This window comes from Parasteatoda tepidariorum, chromosome 3, assembly GCF_982258835.1.
Source record: "Parasteatoda tepidariorum strain Cologne lab strain chromosome 3, Ptep-v5.0, whole genome shotgun sequence".
NCBI lineage: Eukaryota > Metazoa > Arthropoda > Arachnida > Araneae > Theridiidae > Parasteatoda > Parasteatoda tepidariorum.
Window position 1 is genome coordinate 62,783,501 of NC_141757.1, and position 25,489 is coordinate 62,808,989.

General features: G+C 28.7%; 1 protein-coding gene across 1 annotated transcript in view; it reads right to left on the reverse strand.

The window, feature by feature from the left end:
- Positions 1-13,866: 13,866 nt before the first annotated feature.
- The window catches only part of Parp1 (Poly-(ADP-ribose) polymerase), a 53,997-nt gene continuing 42,374 nt past the window's right edge, over positions 13,867-25,489 (reverse strand). The window contains exons 18-25 of the mRNA XM_016050164.3: positions 25,375-25,458; positions 25,170-25,292; positions 23,787-24,020; positions 20,505-20,657; positions 19,320-19,447; positions 19,172-19,233; positions 15,559-15,673; positions 13,867-14,054 (exon numbers count right to left, since the gene is read on the reverse strand). Of these exons, the coding sequence (XP_015905650.1) occupies positions 13,982-14,054; positions 15,559-15,673; positions 19,172-19,233; positions 19,320-19,447; positions 20,505-20,657; positions 23,787-24,020; positions 25,170-25,292; positions 25,375-25,458 (972 nt within the window). The 3' untranslated portion in view covers positions 13,867-13,981. The remainder of the gene's footprint in view (positions 14,055-15,558; positions 15,674-19,171; positions 19,234-19,319; positions 19,448-20,504; positions 20,658-23,786; positions 24,021-25,169; positions 25,293-25,374; positions 25,459-25,489) is intronic.

The following is a 25,489-nucleotide window of genomic DNA, read 5'->3' on the forward strand; positions in this document are numbered from 1 at the left end:
TGTACTAGTTTTTTTTGGCTCACCTCATTTTAACAAAAAACATGAACGCTCTGACTGCGAAGAATACATATGGTTCCATTTGCTGAAGACAGATCTAATGTTATGCAAATCAGGACTTCAGACACTTAAATTTTTTTTTTGTCGTATGCCTGTTTAGGCAGTGGGGTGCGATTGTTCCTGTTTTTCAGTGGCGTCATCTATGGCCAGGAATTCGACCTCCGCCACGTCATTCACACAACCACAACCCGTTTATAGGGCAGGTAACATTCTCACACACAAAGGAGAAAGGACATAGAACACACAGAGAGAAAGAAACATCCATGGCTTGCCTGGGATTCGAACCCAGGACCTTTTTGATGCAAGGACAGTTCCCTGCCCCCTACACAGGCCGGTCGGCGGACACTTACATTAACTTGAACATTAATTTAATCATAAGATAGTGGGCATAAAACGCATGGTGATAGGACTAAATCATAAACTGAGGATGATGAATACAAGACGACCATAGTGAAAACACAAATTAACAGGAAAAGAACGGTAGTAATGAATACTAAAGTACGAGTGACAGTTATATTTAAACTCTCACATAATGTTTATGCCAACACAGCATAACAAAAAGTAAAGTGATTATCTCTTATTTAAAAAATACATATAAATTACAAACCATGACAAAAAAAGATGTAATATGACGCTGTGTTTGATGACCTCATTACCTAGTGGCTGTCAGTACCTCCAGCATACAGGTGTGAATAAAACAAGAATTTCAGCTTATAACGTTCACTGATTGCACAGTTGGCATTACTGACAGACCATACATTACACAATTAAGCTTATCTATATTTAAATTTGAAATAATGAAATACTAATTATAAAAACTAATGATTCTGCAGTTTTGATACAACCAGATTTCCATAGTGTTTTTTTTTTTAAATTTTATTTGTATGAATGCTAAAAAATGGGAATATATGATTTTCATATGCTTTAGTGTGAGAACAATTAATTTTAGTAGTTCCCACTGACGTATAATGAACTAGAATGATGAACAATCACAGTTTTGTAAAAATAAATTATCCCCAATAATATTTTCAATATCACAAATAAAAGACAGCTGCAACAAATTAACAACATATAATGAACCATAATAATGAATAATCACAGTTCTGTAAAAAAAAAAATTATCCCCGATAATATTTTCAATATCACAAATAAAACTATCTGCAACAAATTAACAGTCTCTCTTCTAAGGTACTCATAAAATTTTGTTTAGTAAACTCAATACTTCCATTTGAAATCAACACTCAACAAATACTTGATGTTAACTTGGTTGACATTATACACAATATATCTATTAAAAGTTAAGGAATTATCAAGCATTTCAAAGAAAAGATTTATCACATGGAAAAATTAATCCTCACTTATTTGCTCTACTGTTCATGAAGGAAAAAATAATAAAAAAGAAAGATTAAAATGGTTTTAAATAACAGCAAAAGGAGAAGTATCTCTATAAATGTAATTAGGATCCAAATTGATTTCTGTAATCCAAATTGAAAACTTGTATAGATGGGGGAAAAGTTATTTATTTACAGCCATAACTAAATGGTCACACTCTTATAGTTTGTCTAAAGTAAGAACTCCCCTAGCCATTCGCCAAGATCTGTGACGGTGACTATGGTAATGAGATATAACTATTTCAAGTAGAGGTATGGGGTCACTGTTTAGGACAGGTTTTGACTCGGTTCGGCAAGAGAAATGTGATTTCTTTCTCTGGTCTAATGTGCTAACCCGAGAGTGAAGATAAGCTATGCTCTCTGTAATGCGCTATTCTTGTTTTCGTAGCAGCAGAAAGCCTCAAGACTTTGTGGCGGAGGGAGTTCTTACTGAAGACTAACTATAAGTCTTTAATTATTTTTTTTTTTTAAAAAATGCAAAGATTGAATTCTATATGTGATACTCTGTGCAGGGAAGAGGGTTTTTATACAGGGTTCAGCTTGAAAAGATTTAATTATTTCCTTGACTTTTCCAGGTCAATATACATAAATGTACAAAAAAAAAAAAAAGACTAATAAACTTTTAAAAAAGTGAAAGGTAAATTCAACATGAATACAGTGAAATCAATCATTTCAACTAAATTGTAAAAACTAGCATTTTAAATAATCTTACTTTTTAAAAAGTAAAACAATAATCAGATAAAACAGCAATATGAACATCAATGATTAAGATAACTTGTTATGCTTTAGATTTTGAGCTGTGAAAACAAAAAATATTATTTTTCTAAATAAGTCCCAAGCTTTTTTTTTTTTAACAAACTTAGAAATTTTAGACACATAGCAATTATCATAGAAGTAGGACCCTTTATAATGTACAGGGAGAAGATATAAAAAAATTACAAGCACTCAGAAAATCTCAGGTACCTTATTTTCTGTAAAAAGTGCCACACCAGTATAAATATAAAAGTTTATCAGAATCAACACTTTTAAAATAATAACAAAAAAAAGAGGGAATCAACTATATTTTAAAAAACTATATCTTATACTTAAATTTTTTAAAGACAAATAATAAAGAAATAAAATGAAATTGTAATGAGAGAAAAAATACAAGAAAATAACTGGAAAAGAAATTTAATACTTAACTCTTCTTTAACAACAAAAATATTGGATTCTCATTTTATCTTAGCACTTACTTTTGACAAAGATGTGTTGAGAATTAAACAGAAAAGAAACATACAAAAAATCACATTAGGTAAATTAATAATTAGTCCTACGTTCAAATTTCAACGATTAAATTGTTAATTCAATACAAATCATCAAAGAGACCTAAATAGTAAAAGTTACCAAACTGGGAAATTTCATATACACAAAAAAAAATAATACATAAAAAACGTCCCTTTAGTTTAAAAATTTAATAGCTTATAAATATTAGTAACTGTTTTCAATATTTCACTCATTGAAAAATAAAAAAAAGAATTAATAATTGTGGAAAAGAACAAAACATTTGTGTCATTAAACATTTTTGCCAAAGTATATGGTTCCTAACGCTCAATTAACTACTTAAATAATTCTGCCATCATATAATTTATAATATGAATAGTATTTTTACAAAATGATAAATTAATCTTTTAAATCGCATACTTAAATCATATAAGATTTGTTACTATAGGTGCATAAAATATTGAAATAATTAAAGGGACCCTAAATTAAAATATCAATTGACTTTATTTTTTCTCTAAAAAAATCATAGAAAGTTTGTCTGTAATCTATTGCGCCTTAACACTATTTTTATACATCATTCTTCTAACATGAAGACAGAAGTTTTGAGTTTTATCCAGAAAGGCCAATTGGCGGTTGTTCACATTCTTCACTTTTTTTATAACAAAATTTGTGTGTCATTTTTTAACCATATTAATTTTCTTTTTATATACATTATATATAAGAAATTATTTTTTTAATTCAGATTTAATAAGATGAAAGTAAAACCATAGTTTTTCTATCTACGGACAGAAAACACAGTGGTCTATAGAAAAAGGACGTTGAAACTTACTATTACCTCGATCTTCGATATTAAGAAACAAGAATATATTAGATTTAAAAAGCTCTATATCTATTCTATCAATTTTGCACTCTGTTTTCAAAAGGAATAAATGTGAGGAACATGAGTTTGCTTAGGTTTCATAACATAAATTGTAGAATTCTGTGATATTTCTTTGGAATGCACAGGGTTGCCACAGAAAAAAATGAACAAAATAGTTACATAGAGCATGAAAATCGTTGCCAGAACAAAATTTTTTCAATAATATGACTAAAATTTTATTATATGACTTAATTGTCACATACCCTGATCCATTTAACCAAGTTGGTGGCAAATATGATAATCTTTATATAAATGTTAGTGTCCTAGCACTAAATTTTCATATAAAAAAATTAGCATATTTACAGAAAATTAAATACTTTTAATTACTAGAATTCACTAAAAAAACATAAATTTACAAACATTTTCCCCTTTTATCAATAATTTATTTATCAAATATGCATATATATATTGTGAAAAGTGATAATTCAAATTCTAACTGCTCACATTGTAATATGGTATTAAAAATCAGGGTTTTAAAACCTTGTAGACTTTCTTAGCAATAACTGTTGAAGAGGCGATCAAGAAACAAAGCATACATACTATGGAATCCCTGCAAATTAAGCACATTCAAAAGTGATGACTCCAATGTGCAATTTAAAATATTCAAAAATTTTTATTTTTCAAGAAAATAAAACTCATAGTGTTCTGAAGCTCTCGTGGATAACAGGTTATCAACCCAAAGCATAGGTAATAGGGTCGAAAAGTCTTTTTTTCCGAAAATAGTTGCTTTCATAGCCTTTACAGGTAAAAAAAGTTGCCTGTCACCTCCAGCCGAAAATAGTTGCAAATAGTCGCATTTTAGTTGCCTACGGCAACCCCAGATACAAGATTTTGATTAAGAATCTTTTGAATCAATGGAAAAGTCATATGCACTGCTCCTATTTTTTAAAACCGGAAGAATGGTACGAAAAACGTGGAATACAATTACCCTTTACTCCAATAATTTTATTTAAAGCTATCATATTAGATGTAAGAACTGCTTATTTAATAGGACATTTTAGAATCTTATCTGGTACTTACTGTTTCTCTTAACTCATTGTTGGATCTACAAGTCATATATATATATATATATATATATATATATATATATATATATATATATATATATATATATATATATAAACATAGGTTTATATGTATAATTTATGTAATATATATAACTTATGCAATACATATAAACTAATAAATAGATAACAATAAAACTAATATTAATAAATAGAATGTGGCTAGTCAAAATAAAGATACACTTTTACATTCTGATTTAGAATTAATTTTTGGAAGACTATTTACTTACTGATATAAAAGCATCAAGTGATTTTAGTTATAAGTAACACAATCACAATATTTTGTTTTAATTATTTCCGAGCCAGTATATTCATTATATAGATAGGATATTGAAAAAAATTAATAGTTCAGTTTAATTTATATTATATGATTTAAAAATTATATAAAGGATACTCATTGTGCAAAAGTACACTTCCTTGAATGCCACTTGGAGCAGGTTTACCATAAGGAACTGGCACAGTTTGTCCTAAACCTGCAAAAAAATAACTACTGAATCACATGTTTTTGGTAGAATTAAAAAAAAAGGGGGGTCCAAAATTTTAACAATATTTTTTTTTCTTCTAATAAGGGAAACAAGGCAAGTGTGACTAGCCAATTTTGAAATAAACTAGTAGCATGTGTACCTTATGAGGAATAATTTTAAGGGGCAATATTCGTTTCGGCCCATAGAAGGTCTTGTGAGAGATAAAAAATAATTCAATATATAGAAAAATAAGTATTTTATTACTTCAATGCAGACTATTAGTTATTGTAATTATCTCATACTCCAATTAATTTGGAAAATTCTTTGGAAAAAAAAATTTGATGCCATATTTTTTTAAAATTAATCTAACAGGTTTTTCTGAAAAACTACAGATATATAAAATTTTCGAAATCAATTTTGAGAATAAATATGCATTATATAGTACGTGAAAGTACCACAAAATTAATTGGACTATGAGATAATTACAATAACTAATAGTCTACATTGAAGTAATGAAATACCGATTTTTCTATATATTGAATTATTTTTTTCTCTCCTAGGACCCTTTATGGGCCGAAACGAATGTTGCCCCCTAAAATTATTCCTCATAAGGCATACATCCCACTAGTTTATTTTAAAACTGGCAAGTCACACTTCCCTAGTCTCCCTTGTAAGTCATAACTTTTATTTCATTTCATATACCTGTTCCAATTTCTGGAGGTCCATAATTGTGATGACTTGATTTTTCAAACTCTAAATCTTTTCACAACAAAATATTAAATCAAATAATATAGTCCATTAAACAGACAATTTCATAACAAGACAAACAGACAGAAGAGCAAATATATTTATGTTTAAGGTTAGTTATGTTCTCAAACCTCAAATTGATTTTACCATTACCTCTTACTTTTACTACATACACATTTTTTTCTTTATTTGTAAGTCAAAACTGCAGGGAGAAGAATAGGAACTTTAATTTTTCCATTAATGCTATTTTATAATTCAGGGATGAGATTGGCCAAAAAAGCTGAATTTCCAAGCGAGTAAATTTTACGCTTGTGCAATCATTCAATAATAAATTACAGACAATTTAAGATAATAAATAACAATGTGTTGACATAAAATTGTGTACTAATTTATTATTATACAAATGATTACATCAATACTTAACATTTACCAATTGAATCAATACTTACCATTTACCAATTGAAAAAGTAAAGCTAGAAATTTTTCTTTCTTTCCAGTTCACATAAGAGACAATTATTACGTGATAAACTGCCTGATTTAGCAAATTAAAACTACTGAGAACATACATTAAGATTCCATTTCCTTTCATTAATATTGTTATGTGTGATTTATAGCAAATATATCAGTAACATAACTTTTTAAATTATTTAGAAAAGGAAAAAAAAAAAATTAGAATTGGAATCACTATGTTCACATTATAATCTAATCTAGCTAGAGCCCGGTGAAACATATCAATAACTGTGATGTAAGAATATATATTAACTCCTTCCTTAACAGACGAAAATTGCTATTTTAGTTTGAAAAATTACATGTTAATCAGCAAGTGTTTAGATAATTATTTTTCATTTGATAAGAATTTTGCATTTTACAGCATAAATAACAGCAACATTATTTTTTAAATCTTGGATTTTTTTACTGAGTTAATTAACTCTTTTTCCAAGAAAAATTGAATCACATTTTAAATTATTGCTTTTGTTTGCTATATTTTTTATGTTCGCTACATCCTTTTTTCTTATTTTTATTTAATTTCCGATTGCAGCAAATGCTTCATGTTTCACAAAGCAAGGAAAAAATCCTTTAACAAGATCAAATTGTATGTAATGCAGCTTGTGATTGAGGGTTGCTTCAGTAGGGAAAGGTTTCATATATTCTAGTAGTAATAGCAAAACAGACACAAAAAGATTAGTGATTAATTTAGTTAGCCCATCTTCAAACATCTTTTGACAAATCCTACTTTTTCTTTGTAAGCACAGAATGTAAGTTTTGAATATATTCTCTTCGAGTTGTGCTGATGTTGCAATGCCTACATGCACTAATAATTGTTGATAGAAAAACAGTCACCTTTATAGTAACTAATTCAAGAAAAAAAAAACTTACTTTTTATAAGAATTACGATAGTTGATCTTAAAGTCGCATGAATACAAATACGATCTTGGATTTTAAAATCTTGTTAATATAAATAACGATAATGGATTTGGAAATCACGTGAATATGAAACCGGGCTATTCCACGGTAACTTACGTTAGATTTACATAAACTTTATTGCACTTAGAACTTAGAAGCAAACAAATAATACTAATACACATATTAAAATAAAAAGATTTCTTAAAATTACAATCAAAACCAAAAGTAATCTACCTAAAATAATTAATATTTTTCAATTTAAACAGCATAAAAATCTATAATTAGTGTGGTAACTTACGTTACCGAAAAAGGAATGCATAAATTTGCAATATGCTTGAAGGCAACATTCTGTTCTTATATACAAATGTTACATGATTAAGATTATATGTATCATTTTTCTGACGTGTAAATATATTTTTTATGCCTAGATTTAAAATTTTATTTCAAAAGTTAAATAAAATATAATTTTTTAAATGGATAAATTATGTTACAGTAACTTAATTATTAAATTCACTTTGTATTAAACTTGTATTCCAATAATGTACAAATGCAAATTAAGATATTTAAACAGCATAGTGCAAAAGAGAAAATGTGTAGATGAAGTAAATTCAGAAACTTTTGATTAACACACTTAATTCACACATAACTGCAAACTTAAAGTCCTCTGTTACTAACTAGTACAGGGGGCTCAATTCTTTTCACCATGTTTTCCTTCTGGTAAAATATTTAATCTCTTTTTTTTTCTGGCCATTTACAATAGATTCCCACAGCAGCCATTACATTAACTTTAACTTCTTGCTCCTCAACAGACATTACCACACCAGGATATAACATGCCCTCGTATCTAACCATATACCAACCCCAAGCTTTTATTTTCGATTCATCATTATCTTTTTCAACATCTTTCACTAAAAGAAAAAAAAAAAAATCCTTCTGGTATGCCTTCTTGTACTCTTAAATGGTGGATCTGTTAAATGTTTTTAACCTGTGGAGCTTTTGAGAATAGACTAGACACTCCACTCATTTGTTCTAGAGACTTGCACTCATCTGTTTTTTCTAAACATAAAATACATTTCTAAAGAATTTCGAAAGATGGAACATTATCATACTTTCAAAGACAAAAATTTCTTGGAAGTTTGTTATTAAGCAAGACATGCTTTGGACGGAGCTCAAAGAATTTAGTTTTTCCAATTTTGCATTCTGAATTTTCTTCCATAAACATTTGGTGCATTTCTCGAACTGAATGAAGATGCCATGCTTGTACTTTCTTTTTGCAAATTAACTTAATGCAAAGATTTTCATTAAAATTAATATCTTATGGCAGTGATAATTTATTTAAACTTTGGTATTGTAACAGGATACATTTTATTTAGTTTATATGCCAATTTTCAAAAGAAATAGACTCATTTTACATTGGTAACTTACATTGCATGCATATCAGTAACTTCCTTACACATATTGAATAGTGTACAAAACAATAATGAGTAATATTTGAAAAGAAAACTATTGCTGCTTATTTAGTGTTAGCTTCTAAGAAAGAAACATGTTTGAGAAGATTGAAGTCCTATGCTGCCACCATTCCGGCATTTAATAAAATTAATAAAGAATAAAACAATGCAAATTCTGATAATTAGAAGCAAATTTTAAATTCATTAATACATTTCAAAAATTTCCGTCTTTTGCTGCCACCACTCTAAAAATTAATAAAAAATAGAATAATGCGAATGTTACATTCATTAATATATTTCAAAAACTTCTTATATAAATTCTATTAATTATAAATTAAAATATTTATATTTAGTTTCCTCAAAGGAAGTCAAATTTTAAATTCGTCAGCAAAATGAAATTGTACATCCTATCGTCTAATTCAGCAATGATAAATCTAAATATGGTAACTTAGAAACTAATCTTGATAGAGTTACACTTTAAAAAATTGAACTGCTTAAATCTAAGAATAATCAAACTTGCCCCAACTGAACACAATATTTTTTTTTTTATATAGAACAAACATTTTAACAATCAAAGACTTTTTTTAAATTAGCTTTACTAAAATTTTTGTCATTAAGTTAAGGATTTCCTTTTTAGTAGGCATGCCAATGTTTTTAATTTAATAGACATACAATAATGTGTGTAGATACATTTTAATCAAACATAGTTAATAAAATATATTTGTTGCAATCTTTTCAAATAAGTGTATCAAAAAGATCATTTAGCAAGGTAATACTTGCTTTAAATCCATTGAAAATATTAGTTACAATTTATTGTCATGACCAAGTTATTTGACAAAAAATAATAACTAAGTTTTTATTCGATTAAGTTCAACGCTGTTAATTCTTTATTCAAGTTTTGAAAATATAATAATGTAATTGAAATTTATCTCTCATTTTTAACATGCTTACAGCCAAAAGGAGTTGAAAAAGCACCAGATGCCTTAAGAAAAGTAGGTTTGATCAAAAATTTAACAGAGTTAAGTAAGAAATGAATAACCTTTTAATATTATTCATAAATATGTATCATGATATAAGAGAATACCAATGTATGATGAAGTTTATTATTATTAAAATAAATCAGGAATTTGGTTTACATATATTTAATTTTTTGACACGCTAATATGTCAGAAATAAAAATAACAATACTTAACGGACATAGAGACCATGTGATGACAACTGCGCGTCCGCTTTGTCGCCAACCCAAACATGTAACCAAAATCTGGCATTGTCCCTGGCTTTATGGCCTTCTTTCTAGCTGATATGTACTAAAATATCTTTGAAGCTTTAGCTAAGTTACACTTGAAAATGAATGTTCTTAGTGACAATTTGAAAATCTTGTGCAAATTAGCTTTAAAGTTTATTTGTTGACAATAGAAAATAAAAATTACGACTTGTTATTACTTTACTGGAGGTATTTAATTTCTCAAAATCTATAAATCCCTAAGTGCTAATATGAATTTTTTGAATTAGCTGTGAAAGAAGAGACTTCCTAAGGTTTCTCGTTAATTATTTGCCGCAAAATTCACTTTGGAACTTATTCCTTTCTAAAATTATAAAAATTTAATATCCACTAAAAATATTATTGTATCTCTTAATGGGCACTTTCATCTACTGAGATTTGCGACATTTCAAGTTTTCGCAAAATAAACTAATGTTGTACAGTTAAATGAGATTCAAATATTGTATTCGCTTGAGAAATCTTTATTTTGCCAAAACATTTAGAATTAGATACTCACTATGCGCTTTAATTGTTCAAATAAATTATCTGCTAGCATGTCAAAATATGTTGTTCAGTTTTACAATATTATTTTTACTTATTTATTTCATTTGAGATAGAGAAATTCCTTTCATTCTGGCAAAGCAATATTCTTTCCAAAATTGCAATTTAATTTTAGCATAAAAGATAATCTAGAATGGCTTCTCAGATTATTTTAAACACTAAAAAAAGTAGATAATTTCATTTCATGTAAAAATAATTAAATTAGCAATGTGTACGATATAGATTTTGTATTATGGATAAAACGAAGGCTTCTATTCTGCAGATAAGGCATAGTTTAAGAGATCTATCTTCTATTTTCAAAGTAGTTGCGAAATGTTTGCTTTAGCATTAGATTGTTGGTTCAATAAATTTGACCACCACAACTTATGAACAAATCAAACCAAATGAAAGCTCAGATTATGAGATTATAAAATTTTGAATACAGAGAAAATTTTTAAAAAAAAATTTGCTGACCTTATAGTTATTTCGCTATATCACCATAAAACTGAGATGGGCGTAAATACCAATGTTGACATCTCTGATAGTATAGAATAAATTTTTAACGAAGTATCGGTGTGTTGTTCAAGAAGACAACGGGTCCATCACCTTACACCTGACAAAAATCTTGTTATAGTGTGTGCGAATTATTTCGTTTATATTATTCAAACTTTCTTTTCATTTGACGTTAATCTTTCACTTAGTGGTTTCATATTAAACAAAAATAGTATAATTATAATTTTATATTTAATAAAACAGAACCGAGAGATAGAGGAATTTAGTAAGCAATGTCAAACATAAAACATCGCATCCAATGAGTCGCAAAAGTCTGAGATGTTAGTACAAGGAATTCATTTTTTTTCTTCTATAACCTCTTGACACAGGGAATTTATAAGGACAACATTTGATACATTTTTGTCACTTAAAAAAAAATATTTTAACAATTTTTTTCTTTTTCTGTTTGTTTGCCTTCTTGGAACGATAGTTTTTGCTCATTTAAAAAATAATTGGATTTACCATAGTTGGTTAGAGTTTGTAATTGCAATCCAACATTATAAGAAATTTTATTCCAAAATGGTCAGTTTTATGGCACATAATTCTCATGTGCCATAAAACTGACCTATTTTTAATAATATCTTAATATGTATATCATATACAATAATATGTATCATAAATCTTATATTTTGAGTCTAGTGCATTTTGTTTCATGATTACAATGTGAAGAGCTACAATGAAAAAATATCATATGATAAAAAAAAAGAAATCTTAAAGCTTAAAATGTATAGTTTTTATGTAATACATAAAAATAACTAAAAGAGTTAAGTTTATTCAATTGAATTTTTTAAAAATGTTTTATCGTATTTATGAGTTTACTTTCTTCTAAACCAGCGGTTCCAAAATGGTGTTCCGCAAAACTCTAGGGTCCCGTGGTAGAGTGAAGGTTTCTTGAATTAGTACTGTTTATAACTAGTGACGAGTTTTGAAACCTCTGATTATATTTAGATACAACTTATAATTCATAATTTAATTACTCTTTACGTTGTCTTTATGAAATTATTTTAAGTAAAAAGTCCATGAAATGGAAAAAGCACTTTAAAAAAAAATAATATTTCTAATAACAATATACTGAACAAATTTTGAAAAAACTAAACATTTATAAAATATTGCAACAGTATTTCGAAGCATCAGTATTTCCTATCACGCTTTTCAAATTAAAACAAAAAAGGGAAGAAGAATGTTAATGAAATATTTAATAAGGAACTAATTAGTTTTGTATCATTTCTAAAGGCTTGGCTGTGAAATAAATGTGTTATTATCACAATGGTTATAATATTTAGTTTTAAAAGAATTACGGTTACATTTTTAAGAAATAAAAAATGCTTTGGATTATAATAAAAAAAAAGCCAATGAAACCGTTTTAAAAATGCCATAAGTTTTCAAAAAATCAATTATCAGCGATTTGTGCTTCATAAATTTTAATTTTCTTCTACAGAAGAATATTATCAAACAGTTTTACTGGCTACTTTCTGTTGTTACAGCAAACACCTCTTTCAACTTCCATAATTTTAGTATTTTAGATGGGCAAATGTATTTAAGGATTTTGATGTATTTTTGTACTAATATCTGTGATGTAAATTTTTTTTTTCCAATTAAAAATTTTGATTTTATGATGTGATTGATTTTATCTTTGTATTCTAATTATTAACTGAACAATCAAATAAAAACTTGTCAATTAGTATGTTGCAATGATATTATTATGGTTAGTTTTCAAATAAAATACTTAAATTATAATATACATACCCACTGCACTAGTTTTTCTTTTGCTTGTCTCTCGCTTTATCCAAAAACATCAGTGCTCTGATTGCGAAGAGTACATAGGGTACGAAGGGTTCCATTTGCTGAAGACTGACTTAACAAAATTGGACTCACTAATCAGAACTTCAGACACTTACGTTAACTTGAACATTATTTTAATGATGAAAAGGATAATGTGCATAAAAAGCATGGTGACAGGACTAAATCATTAACTCAGGATAATGAATACAAGACAACCATAGTTGTTGTTGTCTTGTCCAGTAGTGCAAAGAAAATTAAATTTGTCTAAAAGTATCTAAAACAGCTTTGGCCACACCAATAATCTCTATGGAATAGAGGAGTTTCTGCGGGGGATCCAAATGGATCCTGACGAACTTCGCCAGTATGGCTGGTCAACCATAGTGAAGACACAAATTAACAGGAAAAAAAATCAAATGGTAGTAATAAACACCTAAGTATTAGAGACAATTCTATTTAAACTCTTACATACTGTTTATGCCAACAAAGCATAACAAAAAGTAAACTGTTATGATATTCTCGTATAGAAAAAATACATGCAAACTGCAAACCATGACAAATAACTAAAAAAGACGTAATATGACGCTGTGTTCGATAACCTCATTACCTAGCGGCTGTCAGTTCCTTCAGCATACAGGTGTAATTAAAACAAGAATTTTAGCTTGAAACGTTCGCTGATCGCACAGTTGGCATCATTGACAGAGCATACATTAAAAAATTAAGCTTATTTATATTCAAATTACATTAATGAAATACTAATTTTAAAAACTAATGATTCTGCAGTTTTGATACAGACAGGATCCCTTAAGTGGTTTTTTTAAATTTTTTTTTTTTACTTATCTCACAAATATTGAGTCGCAAAAAAAAAATATTCCCAAAAATGTGAACACATTTGATTTTCATATGCTTTAGTGTCAAAACAATTAATTTTAATAGTTTCCACTGACGTTCAATGCATTAAAATGATGAATAATCACAGCTTTGTAAAAAAAAAACATTTATTCCCGATAATATTTTCAATATCACAAATAAAACACAGCTGCAACAAATTAACAGTCTTTTCTCAGGTACTCATAAAATTTTTCTTTAGCAAGCTCAATACTTCCATTTGAAATCAACATTCAACAAATACTTGATGTTTACTTGGTTGACGTTATACACAATATATCTAATAAAAATTAAGGAATTATCAAGCATTTCAAACAAAAGATTTATCATATGGAAAAATTAATCCTCGCTTATTTGCTCCACTGTTCATGAAGGAAAAATAATAAAAAAGAAAGATTAAACAGGTTTTAAATAACACAGCAAAAGGACAAGAATCTTCAAAACTGTAATTAGGATCCAAATTGATCTCGGTAATCCAAATTGAAGTTTTTTAGATGGGGAAAAGTCACTTACTTACAATTACAAACTAAATGGTCACTCTTTATAGTTTGCCTAAACCATTTGCCAAGACAGGTGGCGGTGACTAAGGTAACAAGATATAACTATTCCAAGTTGGGGTGCGGGGTCATTGTTTAGGACAGGTTTTGGCTCCATTTGGCAAGAGAAAGGTGATCCCTTTCTCTGGTCTCGTGCTAACCCGAGAGTGAAGAGAAGCTCCCCTCTCTGCAATGCGTTATTCTTGTTACCGTAGCAGCAAACGGCTTCAGACTTTGTGGCGGAGGGAGTTCTTACTGAAGACAAACTATAAGTCTTTTTTATTTTTTTAAATTGCAAAGATTGAATTCTATATGTAATGCTCTGTGCAGGGAAGAGGTAAAATTGTTTTTATACAGGGTCCAGCTCAAAAAGATTTAATTTTTCCCTTGAATTTTCCAGGCCAATACACATTAAGACGATAAAAAAACAAAGCATATTTACTATGGAATCTCCGTAAATTAAGCGAATTAAAAACTGATGACTCAAATTTGCAATTTAAAATATTCAATTTCTATTTTATTTTTTAAAAAATGAAGTTAATTGTGTTATGCAACTCCCTCGCATCGGAGGTTGTCAACCCAAAACATCGGTAGGGGTACAGGAAAGTTGCCAGCCACCTCAGGCCGAAAATAGTCGCATTTTAGTTGCCTATGACAACCCTGAATACAAGATTTTGATTAGGAAGTTTGTGAATCAATAGAAAAGTCATATGCCCTGTTCCTAGATTTTAAAACCGGAAGGATAGTACGAAAAAACTGGAATACAATTACCCTTTACTCTAATAATTTTATTTAAAGCTATCATATTAGATGCAAGAATTGCCTACTTAATAGGACATTTTAGAATCTTATCTGGTACTTACTGTTTCTTTTAACTCTTTGTTGGACCTACAAGTCATATATAAACATATATATGCATATAAACATATGTTTATATGTATAACTTATGTTATACATATAAACTAATAAACAGATAGTAATAAAACAAATATTAATAAATAGAAAATGGCTTGTCAAAATAAAGATACACTTTTTCATTCTGATTTAGAATTAATTGTTGGAAGACTAAATATAGAGACTTACTGATATAAAAGCATCAAGTGATTTTAATTAAAAATAACAAAATCACAATATTTTGCTTTAATTACTTCCGAACCAGTATATTCATTATATAGATAGGATATTTTTTTAAAAATAATAGTTCAGATTAATTTATATTAAATGATTTAAAAATTATATAAAGGATACTCATTGTACAAAAGTGCACTTCTTTGAATGCCACTTGGAGCAGGTTTACCATAAGGAACTTCTACATCACCTATCATGGTTTTATCACTTGGATCTGGCACAGTTTGTCCTAAACCTGCAAAAAAATAACTAAACGTTAGTTACTATCTTCAATAAAATAAAATTTTTAACAATACCTTTTTGGTGAAGTTAAAAAAAAAAGGGTGGGGTTCAAAATTTCATTAATATTTTTTTTCTAAGTCTAAACTTTTATTTCATTTCATATACCTGTTCTAATTTTTGGAGGTCCATAATTGTGATGACTCTATTTTTCAAACTCTATACTTTTTTACAACAAATTATTAAATTAAATAATAAAATAATATAGTTCTTTTAACAGACAATTTCAAACAGACAGTTAGAAGAGCTAACATATTTATGTTTAAAGTTGGTTTTCGAAACTCAAATTGATTTTACCATTACCTCTTACTTTTACTACAAACACATTTTTTCTTTATTTGTGAGTCAATACTGCAGGGGGAAGAAAAGGAACTTTAATTTTTTCCATTAGAATTATTTTATAATTATAAAGCTTTCCTCCAAATTTTTACAGTTACTGGCCCTCCAATAAACATTGCTTCATATAAAAATTGCTTAATTGTCCTAAAATGCTTTAAAAATGTTTTTTCTTTCAAAAAAAAAAAAAACTGGTACATAAAAAAAGATTTGCTTTAAACTCATAAAATGCTTTTTTCCACATTTAACTTTAAAACCAGATTAAATCAAACTAATAATCAGAATTTTAACTTTTTCAGCTTATTGTTAATCAGAATTTCAACTTATGTCGTATTGCAGAATGGTATTTTGTACACACATTCCTAACCTGAAAGTAAAGTAGATTTTGAGAAGTGAAACAAAATAACATAACAAAAATGGTGAACACCCTGAACAGTAGTGACAACTGTTGATTTTGATAGAGATACCGTATATTCTGGCGTATAACGCGCACTTTTAATACAAAAAATAACATTGGAATTTACGGGTGCGCTGCGAGGTATACACCGAATATAAAAAATTATAGATTAAAAAATTTAAATATAGAAAAATACTTTTATTTTAGAGAAATAACATACCTTTACCTATATACTTTATTGATTTTCGTTATTACATAAGTAATTCATTATATTAGACTTCCTTTATTTCTTCAGGCACGTCATCACAATCTGTTTCGTCTTCATCATCTGTGTTACCCTCATCCATAAATAAACAGTCATCTTCTGATCCGTCCAGATGATTTGAAATGCTGCATTTTTTTAATGATTTTCTAACCATCTCAGGCTTTAATTTCATCCCATGCTTTTAATATCCATTCACACACTGTTTCCAAACTTGCATGACGCATATGTCCTCCTTTCGTAAAGGTTTTCTTGCCCTCCAACATCCAAGTGTTCCACTGTTTTTTTAAATAGGCTTTAAATGGTTTGTTTAAGCAGACGTCCAATACTAATGGTGTCAATCCGCCCGGAATAACTGCTATATCGGTGTTACATTCTTTCAACAATTTTTTTGTATTATCTGTAAGGTGGAACCTAAACATGTCCCACACTAAAAGGTTTTCCGGTTTTCTTACGCAACCAGGACGGATTTGCCAGTCATTTTTTACCCACAATTCAGTACAATTTTCGTCCATCCAGCCTTTTTCGTGGACATGAACAAAAATACCTTTTGGAAAATTACATTTGGGAAGAGTATATCTTAAAATTTAAAAAAAGTATTAGAAATTACGGGCGCGCGTTATACGCCGGGGCGCGTTATACGCCGGAATATACGGTAGATGTTATTAAAGACTTAGTCAAATTGAAGCAATCTTTTCTTTATTGTTATAATGAAGACATTTTTTCACACAATCCAGTTGAGATTTGTTGTTGTTGTTGCTAATTCCCATCTGGTCTGACGGGGTCAGACCAGATCAATGAATCCGTTGATATTAAGAAAATCCGAAACCAGAATGGGAGAGGAATGAATGTCGTTTCAATCCAGCCCTAAACAGTTCAAGATGTGCTCAGGTGATGCCTGGTTTTGTTGGCATTTAGGGCAAAGAGGAAAGATCTTTTGATTTGCAGAAAATGTGAGACTTTTCAGGTGTCCACTGGCCAGTCGGGATAAGCAGGTGTTGGTTTGCCTGTCACCAGGAAGAGATAGAGAGAGTCCTGGTCTTTTTGCTTCATACCAGTAGTGAATAGGTGGAAGCAGCCACTTTTGTTTGTTCTGGGCCTTTTGCCTTGCAAAAAGTTCAAGTTATGTAAGCTCTGAGGTGGAGGGGACTGGATGGTCTAGTCCCTTCTTTGCAAGAGTGTCAGCCAACTCGTTGCCGTGGATATCGACATGGGACGGGATCCATTGAAAGTGGACCTCATGTTGTTGGGAGATGAGCTTTACTTTTTGTAAGATCAAAAAACTGGTTTTATCTCCAATGAGGGCCCAATTTTTGAGGTGTTGAATTGAACTACGGCTGTCAGATAGTATCCAAGTATTTCCAAGGTGCCCTTCACTCAAGATTTTCTCTAGTCCCCTGTCGATTGCAATTAGTTCGCTTCGAAAGACGGAGCAAAAATCGGGGTTTCGTTGATGAAGAGTGTAGTTCTCTCGAGGTGTTTCAATAAATACCCCACTGCCAGTCTGTCTATCCATTTTACTGCCACCAGAGAATATTTTGATGTCGTTTGGAGGGATTTTATTGATGATTTCTAGGGACAATTGTCTGAGGAAGTCAGGCACACAATCTTTCTTGTCAAGCATGGTAGGGAGGCTTTCATGGAAACTAACATTGGAAAGATCCAAGCAAGTACTAAGATTGCTATGAAGATAAAGAGGTTCAATATTTTCAGCGATTAACAGTTGTGATTTAACATGACTAAAAGGACTGTTTTTCTTTAGCCTTTGATTGCAGGTCCAATTATTTAGGTAAATAGCAGTTAAATTGCCTTGGTCTAAACTGGAAAGTTTATTGTAATATTTCACTCAATTAGCTTGCCTTCTGAAGTTAAGAGGTTGCAGATCTGCTTTGTAAAGAACAATCTCTGAAGGGCAGCTACGTTTCAGTCCAGTGATGATGCGAGCGGCGCTCAGTTGAACCTTTTCCAATTTGTTTAAGTTAGATTGAGAAGCACAGCAGTAGACAGGATAGCCATATTCAAGAATTGGTCTAACAAGAGCCTGGTAGGAAGTCCTAAGAGTAGTTGCATCTGCTCCCCAATCCCTACCAGCGATACACTTAATAATATTTAGGCGCTTCCTAGCCTTCGAGACAATATTCCAATATTCGAGACAATACATTCCATGAGTTTATTTAACAACATTTTTGTTAATAAGTGTCCTTATCAGTAAAAAAAATATGAGTTTTTTTTAAAATCTTTTTAATAATAGTTTTTATGCTAGTATTTTTTATATTCACTAATTGTTTTAAAAAAGTTTGTTAATTTAGCACATATTGCATTTCTTCCTTTAACAAAAATTTGTTTATTATTTTTGAGTTTATGGAAGAAATGTGACATGCACTAAATATTTAGTCACGAGACAAATAATTAAATTTCTGCTTAAACAGCACATTTGAAACTTTTTTTTAAAGCCTTACCTTTGGTACTATGCTTGTCTTTTGGCAACTTCGTCACATATTCAGAATTCAATTTCTCATACCTGTAGGAGATAAATAAATTAGTATTCTCAACACTTAGAGCATAAATATTTCTAACTGCACACATCCCGGGTTAATTATTACTTACATATTCCCTAGGGCAACTTCACATAGGAGTAAAAGACCAGTAGAACTTTGTTGACTTGTATAACAGTAGTTAGCACTTTTGGAAACCATATCAGCAAAGTAAACTCCTTTTCCAAACATATAACCAGTCTAAAATAAACAGATAAATATAGATTTTTCAATATCAAGTTTGATGCATGTTCAATAAATTTGGGGAGGAAAAAGAATTTACAGAGGCATATTTCATTGGCAAAACATTTAAATCAGTATAGAAAAGTTCAAAAAGGTGAAAACTATGAACAGCAATACTTAGCAGCAAATTATTTGCAAGTTTGAAAAGAATGTCAAAGCGTTATATAATTTTTCCTACTGTATTTGAGTATGATGGAATAACCTTTTAAATATATATATTAGTGCAATATTATAAAGTCCCAAAAATTTTAATATATTGCTTTTGGCACTTTTGATTATCGAGAATTCATCTAAAATTCAAATGATTTGTTGAAAAAAAATTTCAGAAGTTATTGCCCTGATTTCCATGTAGTTTTTAAAATCCTTATTTTATTTAAGTATAGTATGATTTTAGTTCATAAAATTAAAACATTATTTAACATAGAACATAACATTGCAAGAATATGTTACTTTTTTACCAGAACAGTAATTAAAATAGCATATCTGCATGGTTTTCCACTTTTAGACAATAAATTATGTTTTCTTTTATGATATAATAAGAATACATTCTTGATATTTGGTACAAAAATTGCTGAAAAGGAATTCAAAAAATTATTCTTCCACGAAAAATTAAAGCTTCCAATTCTCAGAAAGCTTTTTTTTTTTTTAAATAACTTAAATTTTATTTTCTAAAATACCATTAAAGGCTGGACAGAGTAACAAAAATAATTCTTAATTCACAGCAGTTTAAAAATTACAAAACTGTAAAAAATTTAAGAATTTTCAAAATTTAAAAAAAAAATATATGATGCAAATAGTGCAAAGTTGGTATTTTTTTAAACCATTTTGCTAGTTCTGTTAATAAGCCAAAAATAAATGTGATTTTGTTGGTGTGAAATTACCATAATTTAAACAATGCACTTATGATTTAAAAATGCAGCCAACAGTAATCTTAAATAAACTATCTAGAATGACAAAAGCATACAACATATAATTTACATCATAGTCTTGAAATAAAGAAAAAACTACAACTTACTGCTGGTGCTTCAGGAGGTGCAATTCTTAACCCTTGGGACAAAATACCAACAAAATTTGTAAGTCTGGAACCGTGCCATAGCAACTTCTTATTATGTAGATTTTTAAATTCTTTATATCTTTCTTCTTCACCATGGCGATTTATTTTGAAAACCTTAAAAATATGAATGAAAAATATTGTAAAAACAAATTTTCTTAAATATTTATGTGAAAAATTTGAATGTGATTTAATTCAAAAACAATTATTCACAAGGAATATAAAGAGTAAAAAATAGTTTCATAAATCATCTTATATAGTAACTTAACTATAAGGTCTTTACTGTGTGTTGGAGTAGTCTACTGCAAGTGACACACAGTAGAAGCTGATAAATTCATCTTAAAAAAAAGTTCCTTTCCTGTAGTGTGCCATCACCTATTTTATTAGATTTTTATTCCTGAGTCCTTAATGAAATTCCAAGATTTGCTTCTACGAAGTAAGTTAAATATTTAAAACTTATTTTGTTGCAATGTAACCTTTTCCTGTTAGATTTTAGATTGCTATGCAATTATTTTTATTTCTAAATGACAAAACAGATTGTTGCACAAAAAATAAAATTCTCATACTCAATTAAAAAATCTGCATATTTTTATTATATTAACATAGACTTAGGTCCAGAATTTATTGAAATAAAATTTAAACTTAATCAATTTGTCCAGTTGCCTCATAACATAGTTATTATTATTATTATTTTAATAAATTCCTATTTAATAAAATACTACTTTTAGTTTTAAGTCTTTAATTTGGAATAAAAATAAAACATAATAATAGTGAAGTATAATTTTAAGAAATGATAGATATTTGGATTATATACACTTAAAATATGAATAAATAAATAATTTATAGGTATTTTATACTCAGTAGGAATAGGTTGATAACATTGAAAAATAATTTTAGACTATTTTATTTAGGATGTTACTATGACAAGCAAAGCATTTTGGATATTAGTTGCACTCATAAATTGTCATTATATAAACTTATGTGCCTTAAGCATAATTGCTTTTTTTTTTAATCTCATAAAAATTTTAAGGAAAATATTTATTGCAATAAATCTAAATAGTATTAAACTAAGCCTAATAAAAAAAGTGCAATGATTTATGATGCCTGGATATTAGTAGGACCTATATGTACATAAAATAAGACTTAATTTAACATGACATAGTAAAGAAAAATCTCATATATAATTCTTATTCATTTTCTGAGCAATTATTTTTCTAATATACCCTTATAAATGAACCATTTTTTATTAGCAGAAAAAAGAAATTTATTTGACCTAACCAAATAATTAAAAATTTTGTTTCTATAATTAAAAATTTAGTGCTTCCATAGCTGTAAAATATAAAAACTTGTTCATCTATAATTCCCCCCCCCCTTAACTTCTTTCATCATGTTATTTTAATAAATAAGAAGAAAAAAATTTTGAACTTCAATTTCAGCATTTAACTTTACTTATTAAGGAAATATTCTAAGACTAATTCTTTTCTTGCAATTAAAAAAAAATTATCATTTATTAGCTTCATAGATAATACTAAATAAAATAACAGCAGTTTTTATGTTCTATAAAAATGTATAAACTTAATTTATAAATTATATCATAGAGTTTGTTTAAGAAAATTCAATAATTTTTCATAAATGAAGGAGTTTGATCTAATTACAATTAAATTCCATTGTTAAACACTAGTTACGTTAATTTTATAATTGAAACATAATAATTTAACATAAATTGAAAACATGTTAGGTTTTACGAGCTCCAATCCCCTTTATAGAAACAACTGCTTCATTTTTCCATCTAGAGGCAGGTCTGTATGCTCTTAAAACAAGTTGAATGGATTTCAATTTATATTTATCAAATTAATTTATCTTCAGTTGTTTGGAAGTCTTTGCTTAAATGACAATAATTTACAAGTATTTAGAAGTGAAAATTTTGAAAATACCCATTTTTAGAAAAAGTAGATTAATTCTAGTGGGCCCACTTTGGCGTGTAGAAGTCTTTAACTACCTCACACTAGAGTTGCCCAGTGGGCTATTAGCAACATCCTAGAGGATGATCTGAATACACGCCATTACAATTTCGTTCCTCTGCAGCAGTGAAGGAGGCTTCTTCCCTTTGGAGGCCTTATGCCCTGAATGTGAAGTTAAGCACTTTTACGGTAGAACATAGTTAATGAGGACCGATAGTTAACGGTAATTAATGAGGACCGATACTCAGCCCATGTGCAGACATATCAAAGCAATCATCCACTCGCTAACTAATTGCAACCAATGGTGGTGGACTTAGGTGTTCTATAGGGAGCTGCATCTTTACAATCAGTCCATTGCGAGATCCACTTTAAGGTCTGGTTTCTTAGGACAAGCGCCTTATCTGGGTGCCAGCGGAAAGTTGACGTAGAGCTGACGCCGAAAAAATACTTTTTTGTTAGCTCAGCGTGAACAGTCGGTCCAACGCAGACATTATCTCCCACTGCGCATGAGTTAATAATGTAAACAAATATTTATTTTGAATTTGTATTGATTTTGCTTTGGTCGACCAGTGTTTTAGAGAACAAATAATGACTTTGTCCAAGAAAAAACACATTATAGCTGAGCTAAATGAAGAGTGCTATGTTTAATGAAGAAGCTATGTTTAAGGTCAAAATCAAAATCTTGGATGATTTCAATGTGCTGTTGGAAGCTGTCCACCATTGCTTCTGTGGTTAACGTCAAGTTGTAATCCAACTGAAGTTGAGTTGGATGGCAATTGTAGTTAAAGATGATCGTCCGATGACGTATACTATCAAACTCACAAATTGACCAATCAGAGGATAGTGCTGATTTCCAGCTGACGGCATCCAGTCCTAAGAAACCAAGCCTTTAGCAAGCTCTGTCTAATTGGATATTGCCTGGAATTATGCGCTGTCATCGATAACATTAATTTTAAACAAATCTAAATATTTCTGATAAAATTAAAAGTGAAAATAATTTTTGACATTAATAGTGAATTAATAAAATGAAATTTAAGGAGTTATCTACTGTAAGTCATACACAGTATGATCATTAAAAAAATCATAAATAATACATTTCAAATAAGAGGATATATGCTAATAATATTCGTTATCAATAATTTGTGATAAGATCAAGATTAACAAAATTAGTCTTAATCAAAAATTGAGCATTCAATCAAAAAATTTTAAAATTTAGCACAACAAAAGTTTTAATTTCAAGAAGTATATTCGACATATAGTGAATGATTAATAATATATTACTTACATCTTTAAGTTTCAATCCATAATGATTATGGGTACTTGCATGAGTATTCTTAAGATATGTTTGAACAGTTTGAAATTCTTCACTTTTCGGGTCAAGGACTTCAATGTCAGTTTTGAGTTTCTCATAATGTTCATCCACGGGATCTTTATTGGCTGTTGATGTGGTGCCGTCATCGTTAAGCAAGCTGTATGCGAATTCAATTTCTAACAAGGAATCTAACATTTCAATTTTTGACTGGAAACACAAATATAATTGTTTAGACTAAATATGTGGATTTTTATGAGGTTCAATTATTGTAGTGTAAAATAATTACAATCATACAAGACTAAGAAATATTACCATTTTTCCATTTCAATTTTGTAACAAAATTCTTTGGAAAGTTTATGGTCAAATTTAATGTAAAATGCCACATTGGGAGTACAGAGCATACAGAAAATATTTTATAAAGTACTATTATTTTGAATGAGCTAACTATTTCAGTGAACTTCCAAATATTTTACAAAATTGTTTAATACAACAAATCACATCCTTATAAAATTTATGCGCTTATTTTTTTCTTTTTAGCGCAATAATCTAGAGAAAATTCCTACTTTTTAATGATCAGAAAATTTTTTTTTTAAAAATTAACATTTAAAAAAAATATACATATATATTTCTTACTTTTGCAATCTGCTAACAAAAACACTAGTAAAATTTTTTTTTTTTTACTTTTCTCGCTGTTTTTCTGATAGCTAAATACTTATACTTTCTAAAAATGAAACTACATAAGTTGTTAAAAAGCAAAAGTGACAAAAAATAAACTATAAATATTAATGGAACTGAATATTAATGGCGTTTAAAAAGAATATCAGCAATGGGGACTTATTTCACTTTAAATTATAGATGTGTTCAATAAAAAATTTACTTAATTCTGCTCCTTTAGGTTTTTTTTTTTTTTTAAACTTATAAAATTGGATTAATTTATTGTTTAAATGGTCATTTATTAACATTATTTTTATCTTACATCTGCATGCTAATTCTTCATATCATAAGGGGAAAAAAGAAGAAAAACTGTTCAAATTATCTTCTGCTCGCTTTCATTTATTTATTATTTTTCTTATAAATATAATTTAACATACTAAGCATTTATTTTTCAAAATGTCATTCAACCTAGAAGAAAACATTGTGGTATATGAGATTGACGTTAATTATCATATAACACAATTCAACAAATACATTTTACGCTTTCATATACATACATATTATGCTTTCTATTATACTTCAAAAAGGAAAAGGGGTCATTCAACAGAACCCTCTTATTTTAATAAATCATCAATTAAGAGAATCCTTTTAAGGATTTTCTTTTCCGGATAAAATGCATTCACTGAAAATATCAGAACTAACCTTTATGTAGTCTTCATCATCTAATAGTGTTGGTTTTTTCATTCCAAAATCATGAGGTATAAGTGTATAAAATCTGTTTGATACATCTATTATTTTAGCTGTATTAGCACCAGTAAGCATAATCTAAAAAATAAAAATAAATACTTAGAATAAAAACACTGAAAGAAATAGGCTATAAACAAGGATAAAGAGATAAATTATTTACCTCTTGTGCTTCTCCTAGGACTTTGTAAGCATTTTTTATTTGATTTTTAGAGAGCTTTCCAAGTGGCATTTTCTTTAAATCAATCTAAAAGTAAATTCCCAATATATATAATGCA